At 37.1% G+C, this 19622-nt stretch overlaps 1 protein-coding gene across 2 annotated transcripts in view; it reads left to right on the forward strand.

Moving 5' to 3' along the window:
• The window catches only part of ZWILCH (zwilch kinetochore protein), a 33794-nt gene that overhangs the window by 12942 nt on the left and 1230 nt on the right, over window positions 1-19622 (forward strand). Inside the window, exons 6-18 of one of the 2 annotated variants that reach the window (XR_003684108.2) lie at window positions 155-225; window positions 556-711; window positions 2254-2325; window positions 5605-5698; window positions 6218-6267; window positions 6914-7019; window positions 7975-8054; window positions 9467-9623; window positions 10121-10149; window positions 12723-12859; window positions 13941-14035; window positions 15212-15324; window positions 19048-19163. Coding sequence is in view for 1 of the 2 variants with exons in the window: in XM_036009458.1 (XP_035865351.1) it covers window positions 155-225; window positions 556-711; window positions 2254-2325; window positions 5605-5698; window positions 6218-6267; window positions 6914-7019; window positions 7975-8054; window positions 9467-9623; window positions 10121-10149; window positions 12723-12859; window positions 13941-14023; window positions 15199-15324; window positions 19048-19142 (1256 nt within the window). In the remaining variant the exon portion in view is untranslated. Of the gene's footprint in view, window positions 1-154; window positions 226-555; window positions 712-2253; window positions 2326-5604; window positions 5699-6217; window positions 6268-6913; window positions 7020-7974; window positions 8055-9466; window positions 9624-10120; window positions 10150-12722; window positions 12860-13940; window positions 14036-15198; window positions 15325-19047; window positions 19164-19622 lie in introns of both variants that reach the window. The other variant, XM_036009458.1, reaches the window with a different exon arrangement.

The raw sequence follows: 19622 nt of genomic DNA on the forward strand, positions 1-19622 counted from the left end.
TTCTTTTATAAACATTTCTTTCACCTATGATTTAAAATTTAATCTCAGCTATTATTAGTGTTAAGTTGTGGTACCCTCAGAATTTGAATTTTATAGTGCTAAGATGTAATTTTGAATTGTAGATTTTTTTCTTTCTTTCTTTCGTGTCCCATAGCTGATAAAAGTTATTCTATAAATCTTGAAGAGTTAAAAAATTCACATAAGAAAAGACATCACTTGTCTACTGTAAGTATTTCTCTTCTCATATTACTTTCTTCAAGCTGTTATTGATCTACCTTCTAGTCTAAAGGTTTTTTACTCCTAATATGACTATATATTTTTCTGTAGTTTCAAAATGTTTGTATTTATTTTCATATCAGCTAATGACTAAAATTAAAATATATGTCTTCTTGCCTTTTTGCTAATCTTTGTGTTTAAAAATAATTGCCTTATTTTTCCATTTGGGATGAAAGTATGGCATGTTTTCTTCTTTTGGGAAAAGAATCAAAGTAGTTTTGAAAATGGTCTTTGGTTTTGTGAAGCATAGTTGCTGGTGTGCTGGATGCGCTTTTCCAGGTTACAGCCAGGGGCTTTGCCCAGTATGAGCTCCTGAAGTCCACTGCCTTGGATGATACAGTCCCTGCATCACAAACTACGATCACTTTGGATATTTCCTGGAGTCCTGTGGATGAGATTCTTCAGATCCCTCCACTCTCTTCAACTGCAACTCTGGTAGGAGTGAGCCCTGTTTTTTGTTGAGTTTACTCAACGTAGGTTTACTTTTAACTTGCTTGTTGCTGGTGCTACATGTTTCCAGCCCCAGCCCTTCTCTGACAGCTTGCCTCTGAAGTACCCAGAGAAGCCAGTGGAGGTTTTGCCAGGTGATCTGATGTATCAGTTGCCCACAGCACTGCAATTATATAACTTAAGAATTTCCCAGTGATTAATGAAGTCCCTTGAGTTGGGACTCAAGTGAATTTATCAAAATGACTTCTCTCTGCTACTCTTTTTATTATTTCTTTCTATTTTTCAATTATAGCAGACATTCAATATTATACTAGTTTCAGGTGTACACCATAGTGGTAAGACATTTATAAAACCTACGAAGTGATTTTCCTGGTTAAGTGTAGTGTCTACCTGGCACTATACACAGTTGTTACAATATTTACTGTGTTCCCTATGCTGTACTTTACATCCCCGTCATCCGTGCTAGTCCTAAAAGAGTGCCTATATTGGCAATACATCAAGAATTATTATACTATTAAGCCTTTTGACCCTATAACATTTCTAGGAATCTACCTTAAGAAATTAATCAGAATTACTAACAAAAATATATGTACAAAGCTATTCATAGTCATATAGCTGTGTTTCCAAAATATTAAAAACACAACCTGAATGTTCAGTAGATAATGACTAGTTGATTTCTATCATGAAATACTACACATTCTTGGGGATGGCTGGGGTCGGAGGAAGTGGTGGGGGGAAAAGGGAGATAACTGTACTTGAACAATAAAAAAAGGAAATGTTACACATTCTTTAAAAATCGTTATTTAAAGTATCTTTAATAATAATAGGAAATGCTTATTATTAAGCAGAAAAAAGTAGGAAGTACAAAAGTGAACATATAGTAGAATCGCAACTATGTTTTTAAAAAATGTACAGAGCAGTCTGGATAGTGTTAATGGTTCCACAGGGTGGCGAGGTTATGGGTAGCCATATCCTCAATGCTTTTCTTTTCCTTCAGTAGGTATTCACATACAACACAATTTAATTTTTCTTTTTTTTTACTCCCCTTTTTTATAAATGATATCTTAGGGTTGAAACCATTGACCTCCAGGTAGGGCAGTACATTGTTGGTTTACTTAGAGTCTAATGAACATACTTGTCAGGGATGTTTTAGTTTTGGTGTGTGGTAATGCTGAGTTTATCGTTAAGTCTGGAGCTATATTTATATTTCTCCTACTTGTCCTTTGGCAGTCCAGTGGGAGGGAGCAGGAGAGTGTGTGACGAGAGCAGTTGTTCCATGCAGGTGAACTTGTGGTGAAGAAACGGGGTTTGATGGCCTGAATTTAGCTTACTATGTTGGGATGGGCAAGATCTGTGGTATCTCAGTGTGAGAGGTTCTCAGTGAAGTTTTGCCCTACATTTTCAGTTTACTCATGCTTTATGAAATATATATTCTTAATATGTGGGTAGTTTGAAATACAAGTAACTATGACCCTCATGCTGAGAACATGAGATTACCAGTGAAAACTGATTTTGGGAACTTTTTAGAATATTAAAGTGGAATCGGGAGACCCCAGAAGTCCTTTGAGTCATCTTCACAGAGAAGTGAAATTCCTCCTTGTGAGTATCCTTCTGGAATTTGTAACTTGCATTAAATCTCATGTTTTCACAAAAATGTTTGCTAATATCATTGTTATTTAGTTTTGCATTCCTCAAAATTTATTCCAAATGTTTTGTATGCATTGGATACGCTTGGCAGTTTGGGCAGTTTAATTTTTCTATGTGGTAGTTACCCTATATTTAAAGGGAACATTAGTTAGATCATTAATAGCTACAGTTCTTTGGCATTTTTTACTGCAGTGTTTTTGTGTGACATCTTTTCACATCTCTTGGGTGGATTTGCTGTGTCATATGGTAACTTTTGGAGGAACTGCCAGACTGTAACTGTTTTCCAAAGTGGCTGCGCCACTTTACATTCCTACTAGCAGAGTATGAGGGCTCCATTTCTCCATATCCTTGCCAACACTTGATATGATCTGCTTTTGTTTTGTTTTTGTTTTTGTTTATAATCATCTTAGTGGGGATGAAGTGGTATCTTGTTATGTGGCAGTGCCCTGTTGGCTAATGACTTTCAGTATCTTTTCATGTCCCTATTGGTAGTTACCTTTTTCTTTAGCTTAATTTAATGCTCTACTTCCACTCCCACTGAACGCCCCCACCCTCACCATACTGAGCCCCATGCTTGTAGTAGCTCCAATCCTGTCATACTTTGTCACTTTCTGGTGTGTGTATGTCTTCATCCACTGGGTGTGCCCTCGCCTCTTTCTGGGCGAGCTCTCTGTGATGTCTTTTGCTTAGGATGGTTGCACTGATCCCCTAGAATGGCTTGTGGTGCCTTGTGCTGCTATAGAACTCTAACAACTCTTGTCAGAGTATTTATTAATCACAGTAATTTGTCTACTTATCTTTCTTCCTTACTAGACTTCAGTGCCAAGTACCCTGTTGTGCTTCAGCATCTAGTGTAGTACCAAGCATTTTAAATAGCTTGGTACTATTATTTATTATTATTATTATTCTTTCCTATTATGATTTCCCTGTTTGTGCAAAACTTGGTACTTTTTCTACCCTTCTCACTTTTCTTCGTGAAAGCTCCTCTTCCAGGATTGTTCCTGTGGGCCACCATCATATGTCTACCCTCCTCCTGTCTCTGCCCTTCTCTCCACCTGGGGAGACGTACAGATCACTTGTATATTCAGTCATTTGACTAATGCTTTTATGAGGGAACTCCACATCCCTTCTTTAAGCCGATACTAGTTCCCATCTTTTCTACTCCCACCAAATTATTTGCAACTTGAGTAGAGGGTTATTGCCTCAAATTCAGTATGTCCAAAATGAAACATGAAATCTTCTCCAAACTAGATCTCCAGACTAGGAACCCCTGTGTGGTTCCACCATTCCTTCAGTTTCACTTATATATTGACCCTTGAACAACTTGGGGGTCAGGGGCGCATACCCTTCCACCCCCAGCATGTTTGGCAATTCATAACTTTTACTCCCCTGAAACTTAACTACTAATAGTCTTCTGTTGACTGGGAAGCCTTACCAATAACATAAACTGTCGATTAACACATTTTATATGTTATATGTATTATACTATATTCTCACAATAAAGTAAACTAGGAAAAAGGAAATTTTTAGAAAATTATAAGGAAAAGAATATACATTTGTTGTATTTACAGGGGGGATATCTGCATATAAGTGAACCCGTGCAGTTCAAACCCCTGTTGTTCTTGGGTCAACTGTATTTTACTTTAGTAAGAACTGTCCATGCCACCTCCACTTACTACCACAGCTGGAAGCTGCCACTCTGCTGTGTGCCAAACATGGGGTGCTAGATGGCTTAGTTATTTTGTCTGAGGCATCAGCACTGGTGAGTGAAAGACCTGGTTCAAAACTCATTCAAATACATGTTTGTCTATCTGACTCAAAAGTCCGTGCTTTGTTATAATCTCTCTTGTATATTTACAGAATCTTAGATATATATAGGGGCATAGTCTCTCCAAGTTCAGTCTTCTGTATTTTTATGAAAGGGTAGGATTTTTTCTTTTCTTTTATTCCACATACATTCCCTCCCTCTCTCCCTCTCCCACGTGCTCTCTCTCTCTCTCTCTTTTTCCTGGAATATACTGTTCTTTTTTTCCTTTGAAGCTTCACTCACTGTGCCCATCTTAGTTAAAGCTTGTATCACCTCCTCCTAGACCACTCTAATGATTATTTATTGTTTCTCTGCAGGGACACTATTGGTGTTTGGGCAGGACCATGCTTTGTAGTTTGGGACCTTTGTACATGTTGCAAAATGTGTAGCATCTTTGGCCTCTATCACATTAAATGCTCAAGATGCTCCTGTACCCCCAGATATTGTGACACCAAAAATAATTTGCATATTTTTCCAAATTCCACTTGAGGTTAGAGGATGAGATTAATTCTGTTGAGAAGAATTTACCTTCTCTTTTCCTTTGACTCCATCCTGGGTATTTCTGGTAGAGGAATTCTTAACTACTTGATTGTGTCATTTACTTGCCAAAAAATTGAGTGGCTGTTGTCTTCCATGTGAAATAAAAAATATTTTTAAGTTTTAAGGTCACTATTCCTGTGTAGCCCCTTTTCTTTGTAATCTTCTAGTGTTCCCTAGGTGTTGTCTCCACCTTGGTTGGAGTCATCCCACCCTCTCCGTCTCGTTCCATGCTCCTTCCCTGCCCTGTAGCTGATGGTTTGGTTCTCGCATTTGGAGTTGAGCTGAGGTTTCACATTGTTCCCCTGGCTATTCCAGCATATCTTGACTTTCTTTCCTTAGTATTTCAGTTTAAATATTGAATGTATGGATGTACACATTTATATTATTTTTATGTGAATTACTTCCAGTTCGCTTTACATTTGTTTTTCCCAATTATTTCATCTGTATTATCAGTCCTTCTTAACCAAAATTACAAGCATCTTCAGGGCAGGCTCATCAGTCTTGCGTCCTGTGGCATCTGCGCACATGGCACCGTGGTTTAGAACACCATGTTTAGATGTGTGTCCTGGCACTGTCGGTTACCAATTGTTTGTCCTGAGGCGAGTTACCTTTGCCTCTCTCAGCTACAGTAAAGGGAAGGTGTATAGCAATGTCTGCCTCATAGGGTTGTTGCGAGGATTAAATAACATACTACAGGGTCGGCTTTATTTAGCTCAAGCGGTTACTTCGTCATGGCAGACACCCAGTATCATACTACATATGAAACACTTAGAACAGTTCCTGGCACGTAATTAAACACTCAAGAAATACTAGTATTAAATATATCCTTACTGATTAAATTGCTTTCCGCTAACAAACTTTTGGGTTTTTTAAATCTCCCATAGGTTTTGGCTGATGGTTTGAGGATTGGTATAACTGAATGGCCTGCACCTCTGGAAGCAAAATCCGCCGTTGAACTTGTGCAGGAATTTCTGAATGGTGTTTGTTTTCCTAATTCATGCTTCTACATTGTTTATTTTTCTTAACTGGGAATATATACTTGCTATATTTAAATATGAGTTGTCTTTTTAGGCTTAATATTCTTTTTGGTTGTGATATATAAACTATGAAGTCTGTCATGGTCAGAAGGATGGCTTTTATTCTGAATTGCTGATAATAACAGCCTAAGTAATTTTAACAGTAAGATTTAATTTAAAAGTTATATACCACAGCCATATGTAAGATTGCAGGAGAAGAGGAAGGGAACAATGACCTTCGAGCACCTACTACGTACACAATGCTGTGTGTCAGGGGCTTTCCCTCTACCTGAGTTCATCCTCACACCCCTACCTAGTGGGCACCTATTATGACTTCCACTGGGGAGTTACGTAATGTGCTAAAATCCCCAGTTATACTTTTACTGTCCTCATTTACCATTTGAAAAAAAGATTAGAATGGAAATAATTTTGAAAGCAGGAAAATAATACCCAGAATTAATAAGCTTTTGCCCCTTTCTAGACTTAAATAAGCTGGATGGATTTGGTGATTCGACAAAGAAAGACACAGAGGTAAATGACTGTTAGCATTTAGAAATGTATGCTGAAATAGCTTTTAAAATGTGGTTGTACAGGTAGTTATCTTTCATGCTGTACCATCCACATCAAGTGGACCTGGTACAGCAGAAGCAGTGTTTTGGTCTATAATGGCAGCACTGGTGATTGTTTTTCTTAAGGGCTGACAGATATTTTTGAACAGAACTAATACATTTGTATTATTTCTCAACTGCAGAGAAGTAGAAATGAACATGTTAAAAAACTATAACATGGTATTACTTTAGTATATTAATATAAGACAGCACATTAATGTGCTAGATAGAGATGGTATTACTAAATTAAGCTAATTGTGTTGTCATTTGATGCATGGAAAAATGGAAACAACAGTAATTTAATTAAATATTTTAACAGGAAGGGAAGTTGGTGCTTGTTTTTAGGCATTACAAACAATTTTAGCAGCCCAGTTCTTCATTGTCTATTGATTTGTAGCTCCCCGTAGTGCTACAAAGTAGTAGCTCCCTGTAGTGCATGAAGCTGTAGAAAATTCTTTGTGTGTGTTCATGGGTCCACATTTTCTCAGAGCAGCATTTGAAAGCTTATTGGCCTTAAACTATTTCATTGAAAAAAAAATTAAACTGAGTATTCCCTGACACTTTTTCAGACGGTGAAGCACGACAGTGCTGCGTTGGATCGTTCCATTGAGTGTCTTTTCACAGTGCGGTGTGATCTCGATTTTGCTGAGCAGCTGTGGTGCAAAATGAGTAGTAGTAGGTGTCTGTCATGACTGCAAAATAAAAATTTTTCCTTTTACTTCTTAGGTTTACCTTTTTTTTTCAGACTATAAGAGAATGTTTATTTCCAAGGCACAGAGGTAAAAGTGGACCAGCTATGGAAGAAATGGGCTCAGAGAACAATTTACAGAGGCAAAAGTAGGGCCCTTGGAGCTTAGGAGAGAGAATGGTGAAGGCAATCGTATGAGGGGGCTGGGGGAGAAGAGGAGGAGGGAAAAGGCATGGGCATGCTCCCTGGAGGGAGAGTGCACCAAGGTTTACTTTTTTTTTTTTTAAGACTTTATTTTTAGAGAGAGAGGGGGAAAGAAACATCAGTGTGTGGTTGCCTCCTGCACACCCCTTACTGGGGATCTGGCCTGCAACCCAAGCATGTGTCCTGCCTGGGAATGGAACTGGCAACCCTTTGCTTCACAGTCAGGAGCTCAATCCACTAAGCCACGTTGGCCAGGGCCAGGCTTTACTTTTAATTAAGTCTTTTGGGAATAATACAGTGTGTACTACTAGTTTTGTGTGCAAGTCTAGTTCCTGTTTCACAAACTTATGATGCACTGCCACATTCTACTGAAGAATTGTGCTAATCATATAAGGCAGTTGGTAGAATCTATTCTTTTCTTCTTCCTCAAGTATAAGACGTAGGGGGTTTTTAAGCTGTGTTTACATGAACCAAAACATACACCTTAGTGCAATTATAATTATTAGAGAAAGGAAAAGGTATTTCTGAATATTTTACTAAGCGTGTTATTTTGTGGCAATAAGTTTAATTTCTTTCTTTAGAAATGCATTGTCTTTTTTTTTTTTTTGCCATTTTCTTTCCCTTCCCCATCCATACAGTACAGATACTTATCTATTTCATTTGTGTGGCCTTAAGATTAATGACATATTTGATCTGCAGAAATACCTTGAAAATAATGTTACTGACTTGTTTTTCAAGGTGTGATTTCATATCAAGACCTGGTGAAGTGTTTCACATTGATCTACCAGAGTCTGCAGCGTGGTGACATACAGCCATGGGTAGGTTTAGTAGCTTGCGGTTCACTGTTCTTGCAGCAGAATGGCACCATGGTTAAGGGCACAGGCTCAGGGGCACACTGCCTGACACTGAATTCCAGGGCTGTGACTGACTTACTAGCTGCGGAAACTTGGGCAGATGCCTTTATTGCTTTGGGAGCTGGTTTCCTCATCTGTGAAGAAGTGATAGGAATAATACCTACTTCAGAGGTTGTTTTAGGATTAAACAATTTAATTTATGTAAAGCTTTTAGCACCCAGCTAATAGTAAGTGCTCAGTATTTGTAAGCTACTAATATTATCATCATTACTATTGCTGTGAATGACAATTCTCATATACTCCTGATGAAGGCACAATTTGGAACACTCTCTAGAAAGCAGTTTTCATAACGATCCTGAAAAGGTGTCATGCCATTTGAATGAATAATTATTTTGTTAGGATCCATCCTAGGCTTATACACAGAAATGTGTATTGAGATTTTATGTATCAGAATAATCATTAGAGCTTCAGTCAGTGCAGCAAAAAATTGTGAATAACCTAAATTTCCACTATTAGTGAAATGACTAAGTAAATAATAATATAACCATATAATGGCACGTGTAATAGTTGCTAAAAATGGTGCTGGCAGTCCTGGCCCGGTGGGTCAGTTGGTTAGTGTCATCCCAATATGTCAAGATTATGGATTTGCTCCCTGGTCAGGCATGTATAAGAATCAACCAATGAATGTAGAAATAAGTGGAACAACAACTCAATGTTTCTTTCTTTCTGTCTGTCTCTCTCTTCCTCCTCCCTTCCTCTCTGTCTCTAAAATCAATAAAAACAATAAAATGCAGAAGATTGTAATGAAAATTAGAGATCATAGAAAGACAATAGCAAGATAATACTAAATATTTTAGGTGTGTTTAAAATTAACTGTTTAACATTTGGAAGATATGTTAGATCTATAAGTTCACAGATCTTTTTAATTTGCAAATGATCAAGTTAGTGTGTTGGATAGTAGCCAATAAGAAGCTCCCTATGACACACGCATGGACCATTGAGGGAGAATTTTCTGCCGCAGCAGATTTTCGGTGTAGTTGACGATGTTTGACTGGGCAAAGATGCTTGGTAGCACTTAGCCAGGAAAAGAGAATTCCTAGTTGTAGAGCTTCAGTGGACCAACTCTGTCTTCTTTTTGGTGGAATGGCATCTGGGAGTGATAAGTTTAAACCCTTCTTAATTGCTTTGGACTTGAGCAAATGAAGTAGGAATGACACTAGAGAAACTATGTAACTCGGGGGATTTTATTCAAACAGTTATATTATCAGGAGACTAAAGATGCAAGCGAATAATTTTTAGCTTGTAGCTAATGCAGTTTGCTCCTCTTTTGCTTATTGGATTTATTTATGACTTTGTAACATTTTCTTGATTTCCAGCTCCATAGTGGAAGTAATAGTTTACTCAGTAAGCTCATTCATCAGTCTTACCATGGAACCATGGACACAGTTTCTCTCAATGGGACTCTTCCAGTTCAGATGCTTTTGGAAATTGGCTTGGATAAACTAAAGAAAGATTATATCAGTTTTTTCATAGGTAAGTCCCTTTCCCAGCTCAAAAAATTGAAAAATACATCATAGTTGTCAGCCCATAGATATTTTCAGATTTTATCTTTCTACTTGTTCCTAGTCATTTGGACTGCTGGCTTTGCCCTTGATTCACTGTGAAACAAACACTTTTGTCCGCTGGGCCTTTCGTTTCTCCCTCAATAAAGGGATTAAAGGTTCTTATAGTATTTGTTTTTAGTTTTGAGATTCTGTGAAGATAATGTAGTAAATAAAGACCCTTTAATGAGGTGCTGTTTTAATACGCAGCACTTAGTCGTTTTTGTTAGAGGAAGCTGCCATCATTTTTAGAATAAAGACTAGTATGTCTTTACGGTGTAATGTGCCAGAAAATTTGACCACTTCTGATCAACTATTTAGCTTGAGCATCTCTCTTATATATGAACTATGAAAAATTTTTAACTAGATTCTTTAACTTGTAATAGATAATACCTAAAGCTTATTTTCATGTTTTTTTTTCATAAATAGGTCAGGAACTTGCATCTTTGAATCATTTGGTAAGCTAATTTTTTAAATCAAAACCTGATTTTACTTTTATCTAGTTTGTGCCCCTGTGTCCTAGGTCCTAAGAAACAGATAAATGAGACAACGTCCATATTTACTGCCGTGTAGTAACTAGACAAACAAAAAAAAACCATTTTAGTGTCATTTATCATTCTCTATAAGTTTGCGATAACTGACATACAGCTGTATCCTGCTCAAACCAATGTATTCCCACAACCCATTTATCTAAAATGGTTAGGGAATGCCTTTCTTTGATAGGCCCTATGAAGGAATTTGTGTTTTATATTCTCTTGACCCATTCATATTACACACAAATTCCAAATAACTTATGATGTTCTTTAATATATTGATTCAAATGAGACTCCTGTGATAAAAGGAGACTTGACTTGGGGTGGTGAACATGCAGTACAATATACAGATGGTATATTATAGAATTGTACTCCTGAAACCTATATAATTTTATTAACCAATATCACCCCAATAATTTCAATAAACAAAAGACAGACTTCTGGGTTTCAGGGTCATGGCTACAAGCTTTTGTATTTTTCTAGTGTCTTTATTTAGAAAGTTTAGGAGATTGAACAGCATCTGTCCTGACCCTTGGCATTCGATGGAAGATGCTTCTAGAAAATGGGTCTATAGCAGCAGCTTGTTAGTCATTTGTCTCATAAAATACAAGATCCGGAAGCTCTAACTGTGTCTGTTGTGCAAAGTAAGACTCAACTGAATTCTTTTGAGGTTTAATTTTTGCTCTTCAAATTTTAAACATTTATATATCTGTTTAGTGGAAACATGCTCTACCAACAACTACATATACACAAATCTGTACTATGTATATAGCATATATACCAAGTGCAGCACAAATAACGCCCTTTTTATTACATACAAATCTTCTATTACAAAATCATAAGCATTAATTCTGTAACAACACTATCATTCGAGTATACCACATGACATTTTAGGTGAAATGTTCAAATTGCTGTCCATCTCGTGTGAGACATTCACATATTCTACCAACCACACTCAACCAAGCCTTCCTTCTGCCAGACCTTGTGTATATAACATATATACATGTATGTTAATGGAGGTTCCAGAGGGAATGGTTTGATACATATTCTTAAACTTAGAAAAGTAATAAGATTTTTGGAAGTTAGAATACTTTAGAGGGCAAATACACCCTTACTTTCATCATCCAAATATGAATACTCTTATGTTTATGAATTTTCCTGTAGTCATTTTATATGCCTGTTTTTTAAAAAATATGGTTTGACTCCATATTTTTATGTATTAGAATACACAATAGTCCTTAAACTTGAGAATCTCCTAGAAGGCTTGTTAAAATGCTAATTCCTAAGCCCCAGTGACTTGGTAGGTCTAGGGCTCAATAATACGTCTTTATAAACAAGCCATCTCCTACTCTAGATAACTGATGTTTTCCCTTGTTGTAGTAGTTTTCTACTACTGCATAATAAATTACTTCAAATTTTAGCTGAGTCCTTTGCTTGGGGCTTCACAAGGCTGAAATCAAGAGGTCAGCCTGCTGCATTTTCCTCTGGAGGCTTAAGTAGGGAAAGATCCACTTCCAAGTTCCCTTGTTTGTTGTTGATGGAATTCTTTTCCTCGTGGCCTGATGACAAAGGTCGCCGTTTTCTTGCTAGCTGGCAGCCCTGGGTCAGTCTTAGGTCCTAGAGGTTGCTCGTGGGTCGTTGCCATGTGGCACTCTCCACAACATTACAGGCGGTTTGTTTTCTCAGACCCAGTAGGAAAGCATCTCTAATGCTTCACCTTTTAAAGAGCTCACCTGATTAGGTCATAGTAATACTTATAATCTGTCTTTTGATTGATTCACAGTTCGTCAGTTAGTAAGCTGTTCACAGGAGTAACATCTCATCATATTCAGAGGTTTTGGCCTCACTCAAGGTGGAAGGATTATACAAGATGGGCATTCCAGGGAGCGGGAATCTTGGGGACCATTGTTGAATTCCACCTACCATATTTACCTAAGGCCTGTTTCCTTAGGATGGGTTCTCAGAAATAGGGTTAGAAGGTCTGAGCATTTTATGATGCCTGGCAGACATTGCCAAACTTCTTTTCTAAAGGGTTGTACTAATTTACCAATAATATGTGTGAGTGGAATCTTATCAATACACTTGCTTAATTTCTTAGTACTTCAGGTTTACTACCTATTTTTAGAGGTGGACACTTCCATCAACCTAGCAAGAGTATTGAAGTTAAGAATTATCTTGTGGATTTGCCATATATTCTATTTGGAGGCGTTGGTGGGTAGTATAGTCACCCACTTGGGTCTCCTTTATGAAGCAGTTCTGTGATTTGCCTTCACCAGAGATTATGTAGAATGGTTTGCTTAGAATATTCTCAGTGAAGACTTTACTTACAGATTAGAGAAATAGTATTAAAAGGTGGTAAATTCTATCTAGCTGCCTCCTGTTTATTTTCCCTCTATGAATGAAGCATCCAAACTTAGGTTTAGCAGGCATAACCGTTTTCTTTCTAGAGATTCTTCTTAATTAACTCCCTATCTTGCTTGTACTTTTTTTCTCTCTAGGAATATTTCATTTCTCCATCAGTAGATATACAAGAACAAGTTTATCGCGTTCAAAAACTCCACCATATTCTAGAAATAATAGTCAGTTGTCAGCTTTTCATTAAACCTCAACATGAGCTCCTCTTTTCTTTAACACAGTAAGTATTTCTCTGTTGTTTTTACTTATGTAACAGTATTCTCTTCTGGAATAGATGCAGCCAAAATAGGTGCCTATTTTAGTACTAGCTAGAATAGAATCTGTGCACCCTGTCTTCAGAGTAGCAAAATGGTTCTAAGTCACTGTCATAGGAAGGAAAGGCCTTGAATTCAAAAGGAATCAGTTTAACACTTGGCTGATTTCCAGAGAAAGTAGTTTCCTTTCACTGCATTTTGTTTTCTCATGTATAAAAGTAATCTAATAACCTTATTTGTTTGTTGTCAGGATTAAATGATGTAATGTATATAAAGTTCCTGTCACTTAATATATGCTTAATAAATGGTAGTTCCTTTTCTCTACTAGGCCAAACTAATTGTTAGTTTTTTGTATGGTAACTGAATGGAATTAATATGACCAGACCTCTGTTAACAGTATCACTGTAATTTTAGAGATTTCTGCCAATGAGTTTGACTAAAATTAGTTTGGAATAATTCTCATCTGAGCATCACTGGTATCTTATGTGTATTGGAAGTCTCAAACTGGAAATAAGTGAACCATGCAGTGACAGGACTGGGTTTCTTTTCTCTGTGAAAGGAATTATATCTCTGCCTGTTCCAAAATTAGAATTTGCCTCAGTTGTAAATGGAAAACTACCAAGAACTTATTTTTTTTTCCATTAAAGATAAGTAGTATAAATAACTTCAACTCCCCAGACTCTGAAAACCATGGAGATTACATCTTTCTATTTTGCCTCTTGGCTTTTTTTCCTTTCTGATAGCTCTCTCTCCTCATGTAAGCCCCTATTTGGGCTCAATTAAAATGTATTTTATATGTCTATTACTGATTTTTAAAAAGCAGATGATACTTTCTTCAACAAAAAAGAAATGACCAGTGTTTTGTTGGGAGAGGAGTATTGTGTGTTTGTTTTTTACTTTTGTGTCCCTGAGATTATTCTGTTGTTGATGTTGTGCTTAGTGGTATCCAGTCAAGTGTTCCCTGTATGAGTTTTACACCACCTGAAAGCTTTTATCTCCAGTGGCATCCCTTTCTTAAAGAGGTTCATTTTTTTTTTACTTTTATAGGTCCTGCATAAAATATTATAAACAAAACCCTCTTGATGAACAACACATTTTTCAGCTGCCAGTCAGACCAACTGCTGTAAAAAACTATATCAAAGGTACGCAATTTAATAAATTGAACTTTAAGTCCAGTCCTGATTCTAGGCAGTTTCGGTATCTGTTCCATGGGGACCTCGTGATGCAGAGCTGCCTCTCCTCGGAAACCTGGGTCATCTCACCCCTCTCTGGCCACGGTCTGACAGAGCTCTCCCTCGGCCTTCTCCCAGACCTTTTGTTTACTCTTTGGACCATTGAGCCTTTAGCCTTTCATTTTTCTCTCAATTTGTAATTCCCTTGCTGCATAGGGTGGATTGTATAGCCATAAAGAAAATGACAGATTACAGAAACAGTGATCAGGGTAATAACAACAAAGTCAAAGATACGGCAGTAAGAGTGCGAGAAGAGTTTGGGGTGGGGAAGAACTGTGAGGCTAAGATGACAGACTGGCCATCAACATGGACATACAGTTTGCTGCAAGTGATGGTCTCCTCTCAGCATCTCACACACTTGAACTTTCTCTCATACTAAGTCACTCTATTTGTATACTCCCTTTATTTAGTTCTCTCTTACTGAAATCCCAGCATGACCATGAACCTGCTCTGGCAAAGGTCATCAGTTAGTTGCCTTCTAAGCACCATATCCAGTGGATACTTCTCAGTAAAACAGTGTTTTTTAGCTCCAGGTGCAATTAGAGGGCCCACCAATTAGTCCTTCAAGCTTATAAGCACTTATGAGGTGATTTGGCATTTAACACAATTGTTTTCTTGAACCTATCTCCTTTCTTTGTTTCTGTGACACAGAATTCTGTCTTAATTTTAATTCTACCTCCCTGGTCCACCTTCGTGACTGAGAATAGCTCTCTATCAAGTTCTTCCTCTGCCTGCCTTTTATATGAGGGTTTTCACCATGATGCCACTCTCTGCCCTCTTCCTACTTTCTGTCTTCCCTGGTGATTACATTCATACTCAAGGCTTCAGTTCCTCTGGGCTAATGATAATTCATAACCCATTCCTCCAGCTTCTGCTGAGCTTCAGTCCCGTGTTTCTGTTAGATGTGAACCCCCAACTTCAGTGTCCTGTAGGTAGGCAGTTCAAACTCTAAAATCTAAGTTTAGAATTGTGACCTGTTAATCTCTTCTTCCTTAGTACTTATCACACAAGGATGTCACTAAGTGATTTTAGGAGGAAAAAAGAAGGAAATAACTAGTTTTTTTTTTCCTTTGATGTTTTCCTTAGTGAGAAGCCTCAGAAATGGAGAGTGGAAATAAATAGTGGTCAAAAAAAGGTGAAAACAGTGTGGCAACTGAGTGACAGTCTACCTGTGGACCATCTGAATTGCCCCAGACCTGGTAAATATGGTTTGTAACCTATTTATATAAATTGAAAATGAAAATAGAATTTTACTGGTAGAAATTATTATTATAGCTCTTGTGTCCAATTTTAAATAATTTTCCTAAACCCTATGTGTAAAACATATTTATTCTGAAAAAAAAAAATCATGAAAGAGTGCTTTTTCTCATTATCCTGAAGAGAGGAACTTTTATTAAAAGAGATCAAGCAGTGGGGACATGGGACTAAAAATAGGTTAAAAGATTGAATGCCATACTTCACACTTTTGTGCACTGTTTAAAATAGTTATATTTCTGCCCAAATGTCTTCTCAGTATCTGGAATAAAGGTTGAGATTTCTGTATTCTATCAAAGGCAGTTTGATCAAAGAATGTCTTTTAGCCCCTGGTGTAATTATCTGGCCTACCAAGTCTTGCCCCTTCCCTGAGCACCTATAAAACTTGTTTTCCTCGCTCATGTGGATTGTATGGTGCGGTCATCTTTTACTTACATGGGTCTTAAATGGCTGCATTCAGATATTGCAAGGGTTATCCAAAATTAAATCTGGTGGTTGTAAGACAAAATCCAAGATGACTTCAAAAGCCTGTAGTTAACTATTCCTGGGAATACAAATAATCCTATTCAAGTGATTGATACCTTTCAAAATTATTTCCAGAAAATGTTTATCCTTCTCCCAAAATTATATTTTAATTCGGTCATAATGGAAACTTCTCTATCCATATGGCTGAACTGTATAAGTCCTAAAGAAACTGAAACAATTTTCTTTTTCTTTTAAAGATGTTATTTATTTTTCGAGAGAGGGAAGGGAGGGAGAAAGAGGGAGAGAAGCATCAATGTGTGAAAGATACATCTACTGGTTGCCTCTTGTGTGCCCCCAACTGGGGACCTGGCCTACAACCCAGGCATGGGCCCTGACTGGGAATCGAACCAGTGACCTTTTGGTTTGTAGGCCGGCACTCAATCCACTGAGCCACACCAGCCAGGGCAAGAATTTCCTTAAAAATAAAAAAAAAATTTTGCATGGCAAAAAATACCAGAAGCAAAACAACAGACAAATGATTAACTAGGAAAAGAAATTTACAGCTCAAGTTCAGAAAAGGGTCTATATTCCCTGGGAAAGAAATTTCAAATCAGTAAGAAAATATTAATAATTCAATAGAAAAATGACCAAGTAATATGAACAATTTACCAGAAAGGAAATTCAAATGTCATTTTAAAAATAAAAGGTGCTCAACTCTACATATAATCAGAAAAATGTGAATTTATGTTATATATCATGTTACATACCATGTTTCACCTGTCAGTTTTGCAGAGATCAAACAGTTTGTGCCACAGTGCTGGCGGGGACATGGGGGAACAGGCAGTCAACGTCACTCATTGCTGTTTGGAGTGTCAAGTTGTGTACAGCTTCATTGGAGGGCAATACCCACCAGAATCTTACAAGAATACGAATTTGGCCCAGCAGTTTCTTTAATAGGAATTTATTTCACACATATAACCACTTGTGCCAAAACACCTATAAACAAGACTATTAAATGCAGTATTGTTTACAGTAGCAAAATACCAGAGAAAGCATGGAAACTGGAACATAGAAAAAGGTCTGGGAGGATACAGACAAATTCCTGAGGTGTGGAATGGTAAGGGCAGGGGAGGTTCTCGGCTTTGGCTGAACCTTAGAATCATGTGAGGAGTTTTTAAAGTTCTTATACCCAGACCAAGTAAATCCTAATCTCTGGAAGTAGAGCCTGGAAATCAGGAATATTTAAAGTTTGCCAGGTGATTCCATTGTGCAACCTAAGGTTGAGAACTACCAATTTAAACATTTTATTTTATCTGCATGTTATTTCAGGTGTTTTTTAAAAGATATGTATTACTTTTTTATTAAAAAGAAAGTTTTAATGATGTGAACATATGCAATATGCTTTTGAAAATGCTGTTTTAAAATTTTATTACATAATGATTAAACCTCTTATGAAGAAATTCATGCAAGACTAAATACCCTTTTCCAATGATGCTGAATAAGTGAAGTATACTAAACATATCTTTCAGAGTCTTTTTGATGCGGTTTGCTTCAAAAAGAGTGAAAGTGATTTTGAATATTGATAGTTCAAACAATTTGCTAATGCATTGGTTCAGTGACTCCTTTTATGAAAATAAAAATTTTTAATGAAATTGTATATTTGTGTACTTGAGAAACACACTCAGCCCTGGCCGGGTTGCTCAGTTGGTTAGAGCGTCCCCCATACACCAAGGTTGTGGGTCTGATCCCTGGTCAGGGCACGTGCAAGAATCAGTCAGTGAATGCATGGATAAGTGGGACAACAAATCGATGTCTCCGTCTCCCTCCTTCCATCCCTCTTTTCCTCCTCTCTGTCTCTGAAATTAATAAAATAAAAAATTTTTTAAAATACACAATATAACTCCATTTTGGCTTGGGTATTATAACCTCTTCTATCCATTATATATTCTTTTTTTAAAGATTTATTTATTTTTAGAGAGGGAGGAGAGGGAGATAGAGAGAGAGAGAAACATCAATGTGCGGTTGTTGGGGGCCATGGCCTGCAACCCAGGCATGTACACTGACTGGGAATCCAACCTGCAACACTTTGGTTTGCAGCCCGCGCTCAATCCACTGAGCTACGCCAGCCAGAGCTATCCATTATGTATTCTTGATGTGTTTGTCTAGAAACTTATTTACTACCTTCTGCCCACAACAAGACCCACTGTTGAAGGAGGACCTTGTTTATATTCAAACAAAGATTGAATATAAATTTTAAAGCCCAATAATGAGAGATCATATGCATTTAAGGAGTTAGACTTCCTATTTCATTGGACTGAACACTTTGATCAAATACTAGTTTTTCAAGACATTTAGTGGTATAATATTCTTGAGTGAAACAATTGATATCAAAAGCAGGACGACTTAAGAGAGAAAGGTGTACCTTTATTTGCTATGGGAAGAGAGAATAGTGATTTGGGGTCAGTGGGGGAGTAAAAAGTGCCCAGTAGAGTGCTGCTCACCCAGCAGGTGTTCAAATAATTGTTGATAATGGGGAGAATATGGGAACCAAAATGTTGACCTATAAGAAAGTAGACTTAATCTCATCTAAATGTTAATTGTACAGTTTATTTTGAAATAACAGACTTCGGGGGAAAAAAATGGATATGTCTAGCCCTGAGACTACATACATATCCTAGGTAGATTGTTAACAAATACATGTTAAGATTGGAAAAAAGTTGTTTAACTATAGTGGATGAGGCACAAAAAAAATAAAGCAAATTAAAAATAATTTTTTAAAAAAATCTTATTTTTAAAGGGGAAGGGAAGGAGAAAGAGAGGGAGAGAAACATCAATGTGTGGTTGCCTCTCATACGCCCCCAACCAGGGACCTGGCCCACAACTCAGGCATGTGCCCCGACCGGGAATGGAACCGGCAACCTTTAGGTTCACAAGCTGATGCTCAGTCTACCGAGCTACACAAGCCAGGGCAAAAATACATAATTTTTTAAAAATTTGCTTTCTCTTTTAATTTGTTTATCATGTTTCAGTGCACCAAGAGGATTGACTAAAGGAATTGTCCTTGCTGATTTTTGTCTTAATAATTTCTCTTAAAGTAAAAGATACATCTTCAGCCTTCCTGTCTTTTATTGTAAAACTCAGCAGTATACATGGTAGAAAAGCCAGCAGGATGGTAAACAGTTCTGATCTCACTACCTTTCTAGTTACAGATTTTTCTGAATTAACATTAAACAGTAGCCTGGAAGAAAGGATATCCTTTACTAACATGGTTACCTGCAGCCAGGTGCATTTCAAGTGAAGTGTGCTGGTCCTCTATCAGGTAGTATGTTCACTTTTTGTTCTCTCTGAATGCTTTGTAATGTGTTAAATACCTTATGTTTTAGTTTTTCTTCAACACAATGATGATTTAATACATTAGGAATATCAATTACATATCAGAAATAATGTAAAAGGCTTACCAGATGTTATTGGGCCGTGCAAGTTTTTAACTTCCTTTCTACTTTCTGTAGCCAACCTAATAGTTTAATCCCAAAACCAGAGAAACAAAAACAAATTTTTTGAGTGGTAATATATTTATACTTTAAATCTGGATATAGAGAGTTTGATTTCAGAAATACTGATGGAAGAGAAAAATCCTGAACAGGTATATCGATTTGACATTGAAAGCAAAGACTTGTTAAAAGCAATTAACCCCAGCCCAATTGTAGGACTAAGCTTCAGGTATAAATGCCTTTTTAAAAATGTTTAATTTGAAATGCTGTTAGCCAACCAAAAGGAT

Source organism: Phyllostomus discolor, chromosome 1 (assembly GCF_004126475.2).
Source record: "Phyllostomus discolor isolate MPI-MPIP mPhyDis1 chromosome 1, mPhyDis1.pri.v3, whole genome shotgun sequence".
Classification (NCBI taxonomy): Eukaryota; Metazoa; Chordata; class Mammalia; order Chiroptera; family Phyllostomidae; genus Phyllostomus; species Phyllostomus discolor.